Below are 17,228 nucleotides of genomic sequence, written 5' to 3'. Positions count from 1 at the left end.
GACTTAGTAGTAATACTATAACATAACAGAAATATTAATTGGGCACAAATACTATAATTTGGCACAAGTACCATGTTTTGGCAAAATCCCATAATTTGGCATAAATACTATGATTTGGCAGACACTATGATTTAGCAGAGATAATATCATTTGGCAGAAATACTAAACTTTGGCACAAATACAATAATTGAGTACTTTAAGATGAGAGAAATACTATGATTTTGCAGAAATACAATGTTTTTGCAGAAACACTGTAATTTCACTCAAATACTATGACTTAGAAGTAATACTATGATTTGGCAGAAATACTATGTTTCAGTACAAATACTATGACAAAGCAGAAATACTATGACTTAGAAGTAATACTATAACAAAAGGGATTCCTCAAAATACTATGAAATTGCAGTAATTCTATGATTTGGCAGAAATACTGTACTTCGTACAAATACAATGCTTTGGTACAAATACTATATTTTGATTTCAATACTATGATTTGGCACGAGTAGTATGATTTAGTACAAATACTACGAATTGGCAGAAATACTGTGACTTAGTAGTAATACTATAACATAACAGATATACTATGATTTTGCAGACAGTCTATGTTTTTGCACAACTAGCACAATATGGCAGAAATACTATGATTTGGCACAAGTACTATGATTTAGTACAAATACTCTTATTGGCACAAATACTATGTTTCAGTACAAATACTACGATTTGGCAATAATACTGGGTTTTAGCACAACTACTGAGATTTGGGTGAAATACTATGATTTAGAAGAAATACTATGACTTCGTACAAATACAATGTTTTGGTTCAAATAATATGATTTGCAAAAAATACTATGATTTGGCACAAGTACCATGATTTAGTACAAATACTACAATTTCGCTCAAATACTATGAAATTGCAGTGATACTATGATTTTGAAGGAATACTATGATTTGGTAGAAATACTATGCCTTATTAGTAATACTATAACATAGCAGATATAATATGATTTTGCAGACATAGTATGTTTTTGCACAAATACTACGATTTCGCTCAAATACTATGGAATTGCAGTAATACTATGATTTGGAATGCTATGATTTGGTAGCAATACTATGCCTTAGTAGTAATACTATAACATAACAGATATACTATGATTTTGCAGAAATTCTATGTTTTTGCACAAATACTACAACAACTACTACTACAAATACTACAAGAAATACTATGTTTGGGCAGTAATACTATTATTTGCTATAAATACTATTATTTGGCACATATACCATAATCAGCAGATATACTATAACATAACAGAAATTCTATGACTTAGTAGTAACACTAATATAACAGAAATTTTAACTGGCCACAAATAACATGATTTGGCACAAATACCATGATTTGGCAAAAAGATACCATGATTTGGCACAAATACGATCATATTGCAGAAATACTATGATTGGGTACAAATACTATGATTTGGCACAAGTACTATGAATAAGTACAAATACTATGATTAGGCAGAAATACTATCATTTAGCAGAAATACTATGTTTTAACATAAATAATATCTTTTCACAGAAATTTCTGCTAAAAGGTACTATTTCTACTTTTTAGCAGAAATACTGTAATTTTGCATAAATACTATGATTTGGGATAAATACTATGATTTGGCAGATATACTATATTCAGCACATAAACTGTAACATAACAGACATTCCTGCACTTAGTAGTAATCTCATAACATAAAATTAATATTATGGTTCTGCCCCCAAACCATGATTTGGCACAAATACCATGATTTTTCAAAAATACTATGATTTAGCAGAAATACTATGATTGAGCAGAAGTACTAAGATGTAGTAGAAGTACTTTGATTTAGCACAAATACCATTATGGAGGAGTAATACTTTAACATGGGAGAGATATATATATACACACACACATACACACAGAGCAAAGTGTACAGGGGCTGTTGAGAGTCTGGGCTTGGTATATCTAGGTCAGCTAAATTGGCTGCACCTGCTGTAATCAGCACTTACACACACAGACACAGAGACAGCTATGAGTTTTCTGCAGTGTATTTCTCACATTCAGGATTCCCCTCGAACAAATGGCCATAATTTCCTAACCGTAGGGGCTAGAATGCTCATTCTGACACCGATTTGTTCAGAAGAGATGGGGAAAACTTCAGGCCTTCATAATTCAGAGATAAAATATAAATTATTGAAGATATATGACTTGTAATACACTGTAACTGAGTAGAGGCGAAGCAAAACTGCCTTGACTTGCCCTCAAACAACGTTTTGTAACTCTAAATCTATATGGAGCATCAAAATCATTCTTTCACCGTAAGAAACAGCAGGCTTTGGTGAACAGTCATGGAAATTTTCAGGTCTCTCTTGAAATCAATCAAAAAGATATGACGAGAGAAAAAAGTGCCTCATTTCCAGAGTTTGAAATCTGAAGAAATCTGAGCGAGGGAAAAATTTCCTACCCTCAAACAAGTGTAATTCATGGCCAAACGGTAATAGGTGAGGAAAAAATTCTTGAATTGTGAGCATCAGGGATGTCTGAAGATATATTGGCACAAGCGTCATGTCTCAACTTTGTTTCGTTAAGGAGATATGACGATTTGAAAATGCCTCTCATTAGAGAATTCCAGCGCTGATTTTGAAGAAACTCTCCATTGAGTTTCTATGGAGAGTTTTGAGACTTTATGTTACTCTGAGGAGATTTGCAAAAAATCTATGAGTCCCACAACAATGATAGTGACATTTTCTGAAAGCCAGCAAAAATACCTACGTTTTGATGTATAATTTGTGGGGGTTGAGTGGAAATTGAGCGAGTAGCAAGAAGTTGTTCAGACATGAAGAGAAAATTCAGAAAGGACGAGTGCACACTCTGAGTTAATTGCATAGCAACCATAACAACGCATGTATTTTCTGAAAATTCACAATTTTGCAACTGAAAACTTAAAGAGGTATAAAATTAAAATGGTAGAAGATCTGAAAAAGCTGAATCATTCAGGAATAGCCCAATAGTCTGAGAACATTTTAAAGTTTGAATGGAGTTTCTAGGTGAAAGTATGACAAAGTAGTTAAGTTTCAAAAACAAGCAAGTTTTAGCAGAATTGTAGAAGTTTTCCATTCATTTCAATGGGACAAATTAAAGGAAAAAAGTGTAATATTTTAAAAAGTATAAGAGTAATAAACACCAAAAGTCATAGCACACATTAGCAGAAAGAGCAGAACAGTATAGAGTTTGAACGGAGAAAATCGGCTGAAAACTGAGGCAGTAGATAGACGGCAAAAAACGTACGGAAGTCCTAAGAATAATAAAGAATAAAGAGAAACAGGAACTCAATAGTGTGGAAGCCCTTTGAGGGCATCCACACAACTAGAAAAATTTGCATTTCCTGCGAAAATGCTGTGTGGATGCCTTATTGCTGAAGCTGTCTGCTCAAAAACTGAAAAAGATGAAAAGTTGCAAAAAGCTGTATGGTGGTGAAAAAAAACAAAAATTGCCCTGAGCAGAATTCGAACCTGGCCCTCCTGGTTTCAAGGAAGCTACTCATCTCACTGAGCTAAACTCACTCTGACCAAGAAGAGGTGGAGAGACGGACAACTCTGCTGAAATGAGCAGAAGCTGCTGAGAATTGTGCTGATAAGAGGAGAAAAGGCTGAAAATTTTGCAGAAAAGAGGTGAATCAGCAGAATTTCTGCTGAAAAGAGGCAAAGAAGCAGAAAGTTGCGCTGAAAAGAGATGAATCAGCAGAATTTCTGCTCAAAACAGTTTTTCCTGAAAACAGCTGAGACTTGTGCTAATAAGAGGTGAAAAGGCTGAAAATTTTGCAGAAGAAGTGAATAAGCAGAATTTGGGCTGAAAAGAGGTGCAAATTCTGCTGAAAAGAGTTCAATCAGCAGAATTTCTGCTGAAAAGAGTTCTGCAGAACTCTTTTAAGAATTCTGCTGAAAAGAGTTTTTTTTGCTGAAAACAGCTGAAAAAGCTGGGATTTGTGCTGAAAAGTGGTGAAAAAACAAAATTTTGATGAAAAGGGGTGGAAAAGCTGAAATTTGTGTTGAAAAGAGTTAAAAAAGTTTAACTGTTAACTGAAAGAAATGTTGCCATAAGCGGGATTTGAACCCGGGTCTCCCAGTCTGAGAACGGCTGCTTATCTCACTGAGCTAAAACACGGCTCAACCGGGCAAGGAAAACTAGTGAGGCCACTGATAATGTGCAAAAATGGGCAAAAAATATTGCAAAAAAAATTCAATATCTCAAAAAGTATAGAAGTTATGAGCACCAAAAGTCATAGCAAACATTAGCAGAAAGAGCAGAATTTTTTAAAGTTTGAACTGAGAAAATCGGCTGAAAACTGAGGCAGTAGTTAAGCGGCAAAAAACGTACGGAAGCAACTTGAAGAATAATAATAAAGAATAAAGAGAAACAGGAACTCAATAGTGTGGAAGCCCTTTAGGGCATCCACACAATAAAGAGAAACAGGAACTCAATAGTGTGGAAGCCCTTTGAGGGCATCCACACAATAACTAGAAAGTGCATTTTCTGAAGAAACTGCAGTGTGAATGCTTGAATCTGAATATATGCACTGAAAAGAATTAATTGCTGAATTTTAAGTGAAAAATGTTGAATGAGATGAAAAATACAGAAATTTTCACCTGAAAACAAAAGTGCTGAACTGCTAAAAGCTGACAAGCACAGAGAAGAAGTTGGAAAATAGCTGAAAATGTTTTAAATGTAAATTAGAAAAACCTGAGTAATGAGAAAAGACTATTTAGAGTCAGAAAACATCTGAATGAATATTAAAAGTTCATATTCTTTGAATCACTGAATGACTAAAATATGATCCCTCCATTTGGATCCACACAGTTTTAAAGGTTTACATCTCTGAGCTTTGAAAGACACGCTGTTGGAAAGAGAACAACGATGGCTTCGTTTTGAGGGTAAAATGATGGCTGTAGAGCAAACACTGTGGACACAGCAGCTGTTGAAAGAGAAGTTTTTTAGATTAATCTTGGCACAGTGAGAGACAGAGCTCATTAGGCAGGCAGGTGTGAGCCTGGTTGCTATAGTGACTGAGCCAGGGGCTCCATACACACGCACAGAGACATGCACCTCACTTTTGCTGCTTAAAATGAACAGAAACGTCAGCCCCAAACAAATCCTTCCCAAATGAAAAGTACAGGTCCTATTGACGAAATTCTTTCACCGTGAGCGGCAGCAATGTCTAGTCTACCTAATTCTCAGTTTTCATGCCTGTGGAGTTTATTATATGGACGTGGTGACAGTGTAAAAACACCATGCTCTTCTGATTTTCAAACGAACCTTCTGAGCCATTTTAACATTAGAGTCTATGGAGGAGTTGGAGGGAGGAGGCTGTGCTTTGGTGACATTTATGAAAGAACCATAACACCTAGGACAATAGTAAACACATTGGATGAAAGAGGACAGCGATGGCTACGTTTTGAGGGTAAAATCAGACCGGTAGAGCAAACGCTGCGGACACAGCAGCAGTTTTAAAAAATATTTTAAGATTAATTTTTTCGCTCCTCTCACTCTGGCAGTTGAAGCTCTCACTCTAACCTCCAACATTCCGTCCCATACACACCCATTATAAACTCTGAAATGGCTGAAAAAACATCATGAAACTTAAACTGGAACTGAAGAAAAAGTATAACAGATATTGAAAAGATAAATACAAGTTGAATAGTTGAATGTCTTGTCTTCGTTTTAAAGTTTGAATGGTGGATCTATGTCAACGTATGTGGAAGTAGTAGGAGTTTAAAAATGAGTAAGTTGAATGAGGATTTGAAGGGTCTCCCCATTGAAATACATGGGAAATTTTTGTTGAAAAAAGTTGAATAAAATTAAAAATATAAATGTTAAAAATGAGAAAAATAGAAGCAGTCATGTCCAAAAGAAGAGGAATCTAATGGTGTTTGAATGGTTTTTCTAAGTTGAACGGTTTTGAAGTAGTAGGACTACAAAAAACGTACGGAATAGATAATAATAATAACTAGAAAGTGCATTTTCTGAAGAAACTGCAGTGTGAATGCTTGAATCTGAATGTATGCACTGAAATGAATTAATTGCTGTATTTTGAGTTAAAAATTTTGAATTAGATGAAAAATACAGAAATTTTCGCCTGAAAACAAAATTGCCGAACTGCTAAAAGCTGACATTCACACAGAAGAAGTTGGAAAATAGCTGAAAATGTTATAAATGTAAATTAGAAAAAGATGAGTAATGAGAAAAGAAAATTTAGAGTCAGAAAACATCTGAATGAATATTAAAAGTTCATATTCTTTGAATGACTGAATGACTAAAATGCGATCCCTCCACTTGGATCCACACAGTTTAAAAAGTTTACATCTCTGAGCTTTGAAAGACACTGTGTTGTAAAGAGAACAACGCTGGCGACGGTTTGAGGGTAAAATGATGGCTGTAGACCAAACACTGTGGACACAGCAGCAGTTGAAAGAAGTGTTTAAGATGAATCTTGGCAGAGTGAGAGACAGAGCTCGTTAGGCAGGCAGGTGTGAGCCTGGTTGCTATAGTGACTGCACCCATTGGCTCCATACACACGCACACAGACATGCACCTCACTTTTGCTGCTTAAAATGAACAGAAAAGTTAGGCCGAAACAAATCGCTCCCAAATGAAAAGTACAGGTCCTATTGACGAAATTCTTTCACCGTGAGCGGCAGCAATGTCCAGTCTACCTAATTCTCAGTTTTCATGCCTGTGGAGTTTATTATATGGACGTGGTGACAGTGTAAAAACACCATGCTCTTCTGATTTTCAAACGAACCTTCTGAGCCATTTTAACATTAGAGTCTATGGAGGAGTTGGAGGGAGGAGGCTGTGCTTTGGTGACATTTATGAAAGAACCATAACACCTAGGACAATAATAAACACATTGGATGAAAGAGGACAGCGATGGCTACGTTTTGAGGGTAAAATCATACCTGTAGAGCAAACGCTGCGGACACAGCAGCAGTTTTAAAAAAGATTTTAAGATGAATTTTTTTGCTCCTCTCACTCTAGCAGTTGAAGCTCTCACTCTAGCCCCAACATTCCGTCCCATAGACATCCATTATAAACTCTGAAACGGCTGAAAAAACATCATGAAACTTAAACTGGAACTGAAGAAAAAGTATAATAGATATTGAAAAGATAAATACAAGTTGAATAGTTGAATGTCTTGTCTTCGTTTTAAAGTTTGAATGGTGGCTCTATGTCAACGTATGTTGAAGTAGATTCAGTTTAAAAATGAGTAAGTTGAATGAGAATTTGAAGGGTCTCCCCATTGAAATACATGGGAAATTTTTGTTGAAAAAAGTTGAATAAAATTAAAAATATAAATGTTAAAAATGAGAAAAATAGAAGCACACCATTCCAAAAGAAGAGGAATCTAACGGTGTTTGAATGGTTTTTCTAAGTTGAACGGTTTTGAAGGAGATAGTCGGCGAAAAACGTACGGAATAGGAAATAATAATAACTAGAAAGTGCATTTTCTGAAGAAACTGCAGTGTGAATGCTTGAATCTGAATGTATGCACTGAAATGAATTAATTGTTGAATTTTGAGTTAAAAATTTTGAATGAGATCAAAATTACAGAAATGTACAGAAAAGTGCTGAACTGCTAAAAGCTGACATCCACAGAGAAGAAGTTGGAAAATAGCTGAAAGTGTTTTAAATGTAAATTAGAAAAACCTAAGAAATGAGAAAAAGAAATTTAGAGTCAGAAAACATCTGAACGAATATTAAAAGTTCATATTCTTTGAATAACTGAATGACTAAAATATGATCCCTCCATTTGGATCCACACAGTTTTAAAGGTTTACATCTCTGAGCTTTGAAAGACACGCTGTTGGAAAGAGAAGAACGATGGCTTCGTTTGGAGGGTAAAATGATGGCTGTAGAGCAAACACTGTGGACACAGCAGCAGTTGAAAGAGAAGTGTTCAAGATGAATCTTGGCAGAGTGAGAGAGAGCTCGTTAGGCAGGCAGGTGTGAGCCTGGTTGCTATAGTGACTGAGCCAGGGGCTCCATACACACGCACACAGACATGCACCTCACTTTTGCTGCTTAAAATGAACAGAAAAGTCAGGTCGAAACAAATCGCTCCCAAATGAAAAGTACAGGTCCTATTCACAAAATTCTTTCACCGTGAGTGACAGCAATGTCCAGTCTACCTAATTCTCAGTTTTCATGCTTGTGGAGTTTATTATATGGACGTGGTGACAGTGTAAAGACAGCCTGTACTTCTGGTTTTCAAACGAACCTTCTGAGCCATTTTAACATTAGAGTCTATGGAGGAGTTGGAGGGAGGAGGCTGTGCATTGGTGACATTTATGAAAGAACCATAACACCTAGGACAATAGTAAACACAATGGATGAAAGAGGACAGCGATGGCTACGTTTTGAGGGTAAAATCATACCTGTAGACCAACACCGTGGACACAGCAGCAGTTTTAAAAAATATTTTCAGATTAATTTTTTGGCTCCTCTCACTCTAGCAGTTCAGCTGTCTCACTCTAGCCCCAACATTCCGTCCCATACACACCCATTATAAACTCTGAAACGGCTGAAAAAACATCATGAAACTTAAACTGGAACTGAAGAAAAAGTATAATAGATATTGAAAAGATAAATACAGGTTGAATAGTTGAATATCTTGTCTTCGTTTTAAAGTTTGAATGGTGGCTCTATGTCAATGTATGTGGAAGTAGATACAGTTTGAAAATGAGTAAGTTGAATGAGGATTTGAAGGGTCTCTCCATTGAAATACATGGGAAATTTTTGTTGAAAAAAGTTGAATAAAATTAAAAATATAAATGTTAAAAATGAGAAAAGTAGAAGCAGTCATGTCCAAAAGAAGAGGAATCTAATGGTGTTTGAATGGTTTTTCTAAGTTGAACGGTTTTGAAGGAGATAGATGCCAAAAAACGTACGGAATATGATATAATAATAATAATAAAGATTAGAAGAACAATACTGTGAATGCTTTTACAAGCATTCACACTAATAACTAGAAAGTGCATTTTCTGAAGAAACTGCAGTGTGAATGCTTGAATCTGAATGTATGCACTGAAATGAATTAATTGCTGAATTTTAAGTTAAAAATAAAAATGTTGAATGAGCTGGAAAATACAGAGTTTTTAACCTGAAAACAAAAGTGCAGAACTTTTGAAAGCTGATGTTCACACAGAAGAAGTTGGAAAATAGCTGAAAAGTTTTTAAATTAAAATTTGGAAAACCTAAGAAATGAGAACAGAAAATTTAGAGTCAGAAAACATCGATATGAATATTAAAAGTTCATATTCTTTGAATCACTGAATGACTAGAATGTGATCCCTCCACTTGGATCCACACAGTTTAAAAACTTTACATCTCTGAGCTTTGAAAGACACAGTGTTGGAAAGAGAACAACGATGGCGACGTTTTGAGGGTAAAATGATGGCTGTAGACCAAACACTGTGGACACAGCAGCAGTTGAAAGAGAAGTGTTTAAGATGAATATTGGCAGAGTGAGAGAGAGCTCGTTAGGCAGGCAGGCAGGTGTGAGCCTGGTTGCTATAGTGACTGCACCCACTGGCTCCATACACACGCGCACAGACATGCACCTCACTTTTGCTGCTTAAAATGAACAGAAAAGTCAGGTCAAAACAAATCGCTCCCAAATGAAAAGTACAGGTCCTATTGACAAAATTCTTTCACCGTGAGCGACAGCAATGTCCAGTCTACCTAATTCTCAGTTTTCATGCTTGTGGAGTTTATTATATGGACGTGGTGACAGTGTAAAGACAGCCTGTACTTCTGGTTTTCAAACGAACCTTCTGAGCCATTTTAACATTAGAGTCTATGGAGGAGTTGGAGGGAGGAGGCTGTGCATTTGTGACATTTATGAAAGAACCATAACACCTAGTACAATAGTAAACACATTGGATGAAAGAGGACAGCGATGGCTACGTTTTGAGGGTAAGATCATACCTGTAGACCAAACACCGTGGACACAGCAGCAGTTTTAAAAAAGATTTTCAGATTAATTTTTTTGCTCCTCTCACTCTAGCAGTTCAGCTGTCTCACTCTAGCCCCAACATTCCGTCCCATACACACCCATTATAAACTCTGAAACGGGTGAAAAACATCATGAAACTTAAACTGGAACTGAAGAAAAAGTATAATAGATATTGAAAAGATAAATACAAGTTGAATAGTTGAATGTCTTGTCTTCGTTTTAAAGTTTGAATGGTGGCTCTATGTCAACGTATGTTGAAGTAGATACAGTTTAAAAATGAGTAAGTTGAATGAGAATTTGAAGGGTCTCCCCATTGAAATACATGGGAAATTTTTGTTGAAAAAAGTTGAATAAAATTAAAAATATAAATGTTAAAAATGAGAAAAATAGAAGCACACCATTCCAAAAGAAGAGGAATCTAACGGTGTTTGAATGGTTTTTCTAAGTTGAACGGTTTTGAAGGAGATAGTCGGCGAAAAACGTACGGAATAGGAAATAATAACTAGAAAGTGCATTTTCTGAAGAAACTGCAGTGTGAATGCTTGAATCTGAATGTATGCACTGAAATGAATTAATTGCTGAATTTTAAGTGAAAAATAAAAATGTTGAATGAGCTGGAAAATACAGAGTTTTTAACCTGAAAACAAAAGTGCAGAACTTTTGAAAGCTGATGTTCACACAAAAGAAGTTGGAAAATAGCTGAAAAGTTTTTAAATTAAAATTTGGGAAACCTAAGAAATGAGAACAGAAAATTTAGAGTCAGAAAACATCTGAATGAATATTAAAAGTTCATATTCTTTGAATCACTGAATGACTAAAGTGTAATCCCTCCACTTGGATCCACACACTTTTAAAGGTTTACATCTCTGAGCTTTGAAAGACATGCTGTTGGAAAGAGAACAACGATGGCTTCGTTTTGAGGGTAAAATGATGGCTGTAGAGCAAACACTGTGGACACAGCAGCAGTTGAAAGAGAAGTGTTTAAGATGAATATTGGCAGAGTGAGAGAGAGCTCGTTAGGCAGGCAGGCAGGTGTGAGCCTGGTTGCTATAGTGACTGCACCCACTGGCTCCATACACACGCGCACAGACATGCACCTCACTTTTGCTGCTTAAAATGAACAGAAAAGTCAGGTCGAAACAAATCGCTCCCAAATGAAAAGTACAGGTCCTATTGACAAAATTCTTTCACCGTGAGCGACAGCAATGTCCAGTCTACCTAATTCTCAGTTTTCATGCTTGTGGAGTTTATTATATGGACGTGGTGACAGTGTAAAGACAGCCTGTACTTCTGGTTTTCAAACGAACCTTCTGAGCCATTTTAACATTAGAGTCTATGGAGGAGTTGGAGGGAGGAGGCTGTGCATTTGTGACATTTATGAAAGAACCATAACACCTAGTACAATAGTAAACACATTGGATGAAAGAGGACAGCGATGGCTACGTTTTGAGGGTAAGATCATACCTGTAGACCAAACACCGTGGACACAGCAGCAGTTTTAAAAAAGATTTTCAGATTAATTTTTTTGCTCCTCTCACTCTAGCAGTTCAGCTGTCTCACTCTAGCCCCAACATTCCGTCCCATACACACCCATTATAAACTCTGAAACGGGTGAAAAAACATCATGAAACTTAAACTGGAACTGAAGAAAAAGTATAATAGATATTGAAAAGATAAATACAAGTTGAATAGTTGAATGTCTTGTCTTCGTTTTAAAGTTTGAATGGTGGCTCTATGTCAACGTATGTTGAAGTAGATACAGTTTAAAAATGAGTAAGTTGAATGAGAATTTGAAGGGTCTCCCCATTGAAATACATGGGAAATTTTTGTTGAAAAAAGTTGAATAAAATTAAAAATATAAATGTTAAAAATGAGAAAAATAGAAGCACACCATTCCAAAAGAAGAGGAATCTAACGGTGTTTGAATGGTTTTTCTAAGTTGAACGGTTTTGAAGGAGATAGTCGGCGAAAAACGTACGGAATAGGAAATAATAACTAGAAAGTGCATTTTCTGAAGAAACTGCAGTGTGAATGCTTGAATCTGAATGTATGCACTGAAATGAATTAATTGCTGAATTTTAAGTGAAAAATAAAAATGTTGAATGAGCTGGAAAATACAGAGTTTTTAACCTGAAAACAAAAGTGCAGAACTTTTGAAAGCTGATGTTCACACAAAAGAAGTTGGAAAATAGCTGAAAAGTTTTTAAATTAAAATTTGGGAAACCTAAGAAATGAGAACAGAAAATTTAGAGTCAGAAAACATCTGAATGAATATTAAAAGTTCATATTCTTTGAATCACTGAATGACTAAAGTGTAATCCCTCCACTTGGATCCACACACTTTTAAAGGTTTACATCTCTGAGCTTTGAAAGACATGCTGTTGGAAAGAGAACAACGATGGCTTCGTTTTGAGGGTAAAATGATGGCTGTAGAGCAAACACTGTGGACACAGCAGCAGTTGAAAGAGAAGTGTTTAAGATGAATATTGGCAGAGTGAGAGAGAGCTCGTTAGGCAGGCAGGCAGGTGTGAGCCTGGTTGCTATAGTGACTGCACCCACTGGCTCCATACACACGCGCACAGACATGCACCTCACTTTTGCTGCTTAAAATGAACAGAAAAGTCAGGTCGAAACAAATCGCTCCCAAATGAAAAGTACAGGTCCTATTGACAAAATTCTTTCACCGTGAGCGACAGCAATGTCCAGTCTACCTAATTCTCAGTTTTCATGCTTGTGGAGTTTATTATATGGACGTGGTGACAGTGTAAAGACAGCCTGTACTTCTGGTTTTCAAACGAACCTTCTGAGCCATTTTAACATTAGAGTCTATGGAGGAGTTGGAGGGAGGAGGCTGTGCATTTGTGACATTTATGAAAGAACCATAACACCTAGTACAATAGTAAACACATTGGATGAAAGAGGACAGCGATGGCTACGTTTTGAGGGTAAAATCATACCTGTAGAGCAAACACCGTGGACACAGCAGCAGTTTTAAAAAAGATTTTCAGATTAATTTTTTTGCTCCTCTCACTCTAGCAGTTGAGCTGTCTCACTCTAGCCCCAACATTCCGTCCCATACACACCCATTATAAACTCTGAAACGGCTGAAAAAACATCATGAAACTTAAACTGGAACTGAAGAAAAAGTATAACAGATATTGAAAAGATAAATACAAGTTGAATAGTTGAATGTCTTGTCTTCGTTTTAAAGTTTGAATGGTGGCTCTATGTCAACGTATGTTGAAGTAGATACAGTTTGAAAATGAGTAAGTTGAATGAGGATTTGAAGGGTCTCCCCATTGAAATACATGGGAAATTTTTGTTGAAAAAAGGTGAATAAAATTAAAAATATAAATGTTAAAAATGAGAAAAATAGAAGCACACCATTCCAAAAGAAGAGGAATCTAACGGTGTTTGAATGGTTTTTCTAAGTTGAACGGTTTTGAAGGAGATAGTCGGCGAAAAACGTACGGAATAGGAAATAATAATAATAATAAAGATTAGAAGAACAATACTGTGAATGCTTTTACAAGCATTCACACTAATAAAGATTAGAAGAACAATACTGTGAATGCTTTTACAAGCATTCACACTAATAAAGATTAGAAGAACAATACTGTGAATGCTTTTACAAGCATTCACACTAATAATAAAGATTAGAAGAACAATACTGTGAATGCTTTTACAAGCATTCACACTAATAATAAAGATTAGAAGAACAATACTGTGAATGCTTTTACAAGCATTCACACTAATAATAATAAAGATTACAACAACAATACTGTGAATGCTTTTACAAGCATTCACACTAATAAGTCATTAGTTATGGGAAACATACAGGTTCATAGGGAGAAAATTACATAGGGCTGAAATTACATCTAGTTTGCCCCACCCAAAGTCACTATGTTTGCTTGTTCTGTCCTGACGGGCAAATAGTGTTTAAATTCTCACGTAATTTTACAGGTGACGATCCGGTTAAAGGGATTTTTAAAGAACACTGCACATCTTCTTCTTTAACACCAACAAAATTAACAGTTTTCATGTTGAATTGATGGAAACGAATTGAGGTGAATAAATTGCATAGGTTTTATATTTAATGTTATAAGGCTCTTCTAAATCCACATCCAGAAAAGCAGTTGTGTAGATTCAGTGCTAAAGCTGTGTGAGAGAGCATGTGTAGTTTGCTGTATACTGTATAGCTGCATATTGAACGTGTGCACATATGAGGAGGAGGCAGGGACTGCTCAGTAGGTAAAGTGGTTGTCCCATGATCGGAAGGTCAGGGGTTCGAATCCACTAAACGGCTACCCTGAGGTACCCCTGAGCGCACTGCTCCCCGGACGCTGTACTGGTGGCTGCCTGCTGCTTCACTGGGTGAATGGGTTAAATGCGGAGGAGTAATTTCCCTATGGGGACTAACACATACACATTATATTATATATATATATTCACTGTCTGTTTTACTTGTGTATGAATCCTGAGTGTTAAACAGAATACTGTTTCTGCAGTGTTTTGCTTGGTTCTGTAGACAGCAGGTGAGAAGCCTGACGGAGACATTTCAGCCTGTAAATGCAAGATTATGGAAAACCCAGCAAAACTTTCCTCGCTCATGCCAAACCTGGGGCGGATGGGAAGAGTAATAATCATCTAATTCTCTCTGTGGTGAAAGAATAATTGGCAAAATCCTGCAGAGGCACCAAACCTGTGACTGGATCATTATGCACAGCTGTTATTCTGTACTAATTATTTTGAGCTGACACACCGACTAGATTATAATTAAAAATGAAAAAGATAAATCTTTTTGATTTTGTCCCAATCTTTGTCAGTTTTGTCAGCTGAGACACGTCAGCGTGTGCTCAGAGTCAAACACATGTAGAAGTGGGCTCGTTTTTTTAATAATTCTACATAAAACACGGCCTGTCTTTGTTTTCCTTTTGTAATCGGTCAGCTCGCTCCATTCGTGCATCTGGGAACGCACAGCAATCACATGCACTTGCCTATATATAACACTCCAGGTGTAAAGTAGTTCAGGATGTAATTAGCTGGCCTGTTTGATCGGCAGCAGTGTCACTACAGCTGTGACTCATGAGCGAATGCATGAACCATATATAAATTACTCCAGCTTCTTTTTTTTTCCACATTTGAAAAACACACTCATCCATTTTATTGGGTTGTTTTGTTCCTGATCCCTTTCGGTCTTTGATCCTGAAGTCTGGCAGGAGAAAGAATTTGTTGCGTGATTAAGAACAGGAAGTTACACACACCTGATAAGCCAGGCATGGGCAGGTACCTGTCACCAGCTGAAGGAGAATTTCATGCCGAGGGGAAATTAATGACAGGAAATGTATCTGGCTGCTGGATTTGTACAATATGTGCCTGTGTGTGTATGTTGCTGTCAGAATATTGAGCTCTTTCACCAGTGAGATCATAAAAGACTTTGCTACGATGACTCATAAAGCACCAATCCTCAGAAAGTCTTACACTGCATAAACTGCTGCCACAGGCTTAGCCTTATAAACCTGCCGGCTCTGTCTGTCACAGATCATCCCTCTGCATCACCCCCCACCACCACCAGCAGGGAAAAACATGTCTCACTTTTGCTCGCATAACAAGAGATAATTCAGCTCCTCGTAGTCCACATCACTAAAGATGTGATCAGCACAGGAAACGCAACCGTGTTGGTGTACAGTGTTATTCCCGCTCAAGGAAAGATTTCATCGACTGACCTTAGCTTTCATGATTTCTTCAGTCACGCATCGTGACATTCCCTGAAAGCATTTTTCCTCTGAGGGCTGTGTCTGGCCTCGTTGTGTCAGACTGCTGCCCCCTCAAGGCGCCCGGACGTATCACAGATTGGTCCCGATGGTGGCAGAGCTGGAAATGTTAGAGCGAGGGCACGGGAGTTATTTCTGTATTTATACCTCGTGCCATGTCTGAGGCTATAAATGCAAACGCTTGCAGCTTGTTGGGCACCCGTACTTATTTTATCTCTATCAGCAGACATAATGAGACATGATGGTGAATTTCGTCAACACTAAACCTGAACTTTAAAAAGCAGGAGCTAACCGGAAGCCTTTTTATTTTCATCAGACTTTAAGGCTTTTACATGCTCTAAACTGTCCGTGAGTTTACCTGAGAGACTCCGATCTAACCATAAAATGTTTTCCCTTAAATTTAGCTAATTTGTTTCTTCTTTTTTTTTCTTCAGAACACTTTGCCCCTAGAAATATCAGGAATAAATGCATTGTATCTTGCAGCAAGTTATACTGGTGTTTGGCAGCAGTCTCTGGAATACCAGATTCATTTCACTGATGATCACTGAGACTGATATTGCACTCATCGTTGACACCCTGTTTTATGTCTTCAGGGTGACAACTTGTGTTTAGATTTCGTGTCATTTCCACCTGAGGAGGGTCAGAGGGTTGGATCTGTTTAGCACGGGCTAGCAAAGAAATCAAAATGTTTGAAGAGCTTATATCCACATACAGGATGCTCCAGCTGCTGAGAGCGGCAGATTGAAGTCATCTACTCAAACAGATACAGACCAAGATGAAAAAGTGATGACCGTGTCACCCAATGCGGACAAATTTTCCTCTTTCGTCATTGTCTCATATTAGCAATAAGAGCAAACTCAATTATTAATCAGAGTCAAAATAAAAACAAACTAAAATGATGAATCTTCATTTTAAGCTTGCACTTATGAGAAACCTTTTATTATCTGTGCCTGTACTTTGCTCAGGGCTTTTTTCATATTGTTCAGATTCAGTAATTTAACGTCATCACTGAGAATCACAGAAATTTCTTTGACCTCTTGCATTCGCAGCATTTCACCTTTTCACGATTTGCCGGCCTGATTATTCATTTTTTTTGGTTTGTTTGTTTTGCAGAGAGTGAGCGAGAAGGTCGGAGGAGCAGAAGGAACAAAGCTTGATGATGACTTCACTGTAATGGAAAAGGCACGACTGCACTCACACGTTCACATTATCACCTTGTTGTTCAATAATTTCCAGAAATTATTGCTGTGTTACTGGATTATCAAAACTTTGTTGGACTAACACGGACCATTTAAAGAGAACGTTGGTCAAGAATCCACTGATTTCGTTTTCGTACACTGACGTTATTGTAAAAACTCTAAAGTTGTGGAGACATGTTTCACACATATTTGCACCAACGCTGAATTTAAACTAAAAA

The 17,228-nt window shown here is 36.9% G+C and overlaps 1 protein-coding gene and 1 long non-coding RNA gene across 5 annotated transcripts in view; one reads left to right on the top strand and one right to left on the bottom strand.

The window, feature by feature from the left end:
• The window catches only part of sh3gl2a (SH3 domain containing GRB2 like 2a, endophilin A1), a 71,082-nt gene that overhangs the window by 44,718 nt on the left and 9,136 nt on the right, over window positions 1–17,228 (top strand). For all 4 annotated transcript variants that reach the window (XM_005456973.4, XM_005456971.4, XM_013275767.3 and 1 more), the window contains exon 2: window positions 16,925–16,993. In XM_005456973.4, coding sequence (XP_005457030.1) covers window positions 16,925–16,993 — 69 coding nt within the window. The remainder of the gene's footprint in view (window positions 1–16,924; window positions 16,994–17,228) is intronic.
• LOC112847033 (uncharacterized) overlaps window positions 1–17,228 on the bottom strand; it is a 36,761-nt gene that overhangs the window by 19,271 nt on the left and 262 nt on the right. Inside the window, exon 2 of the long non-coding RNA XR_003220316.1 lies at window positions 15,764–15,911. This is a non-coding gene — a long non-coding RNA (uncharacterized LOC112847033). The remainder of the gene's footprint in view (window positions 1–15,763; window positions 15,912–17,228) is intronic.

The sequence above is a fragment of the Oreochromis niloticus genome, linkage group LG6, assembly GCF_001858045.2.
Source record: "Oreochromis niloticus isolate F11D_XX linkage group LG6, O_niloticus_UMD_NMBU, whole genome shotgun sequence".
In the NCBI taxonomy this organism is placed as follows: Eukaryota; Metazoa; Chordata; class Actinopteri; order Cichliformes; family Cichlidae; genus Oreochromis; species Oreochromis niloticus.
Note: the sequence above shows the minus strand (reverse complement) of the source record. Positions and strands in the feature narration are given on the sequence as shown.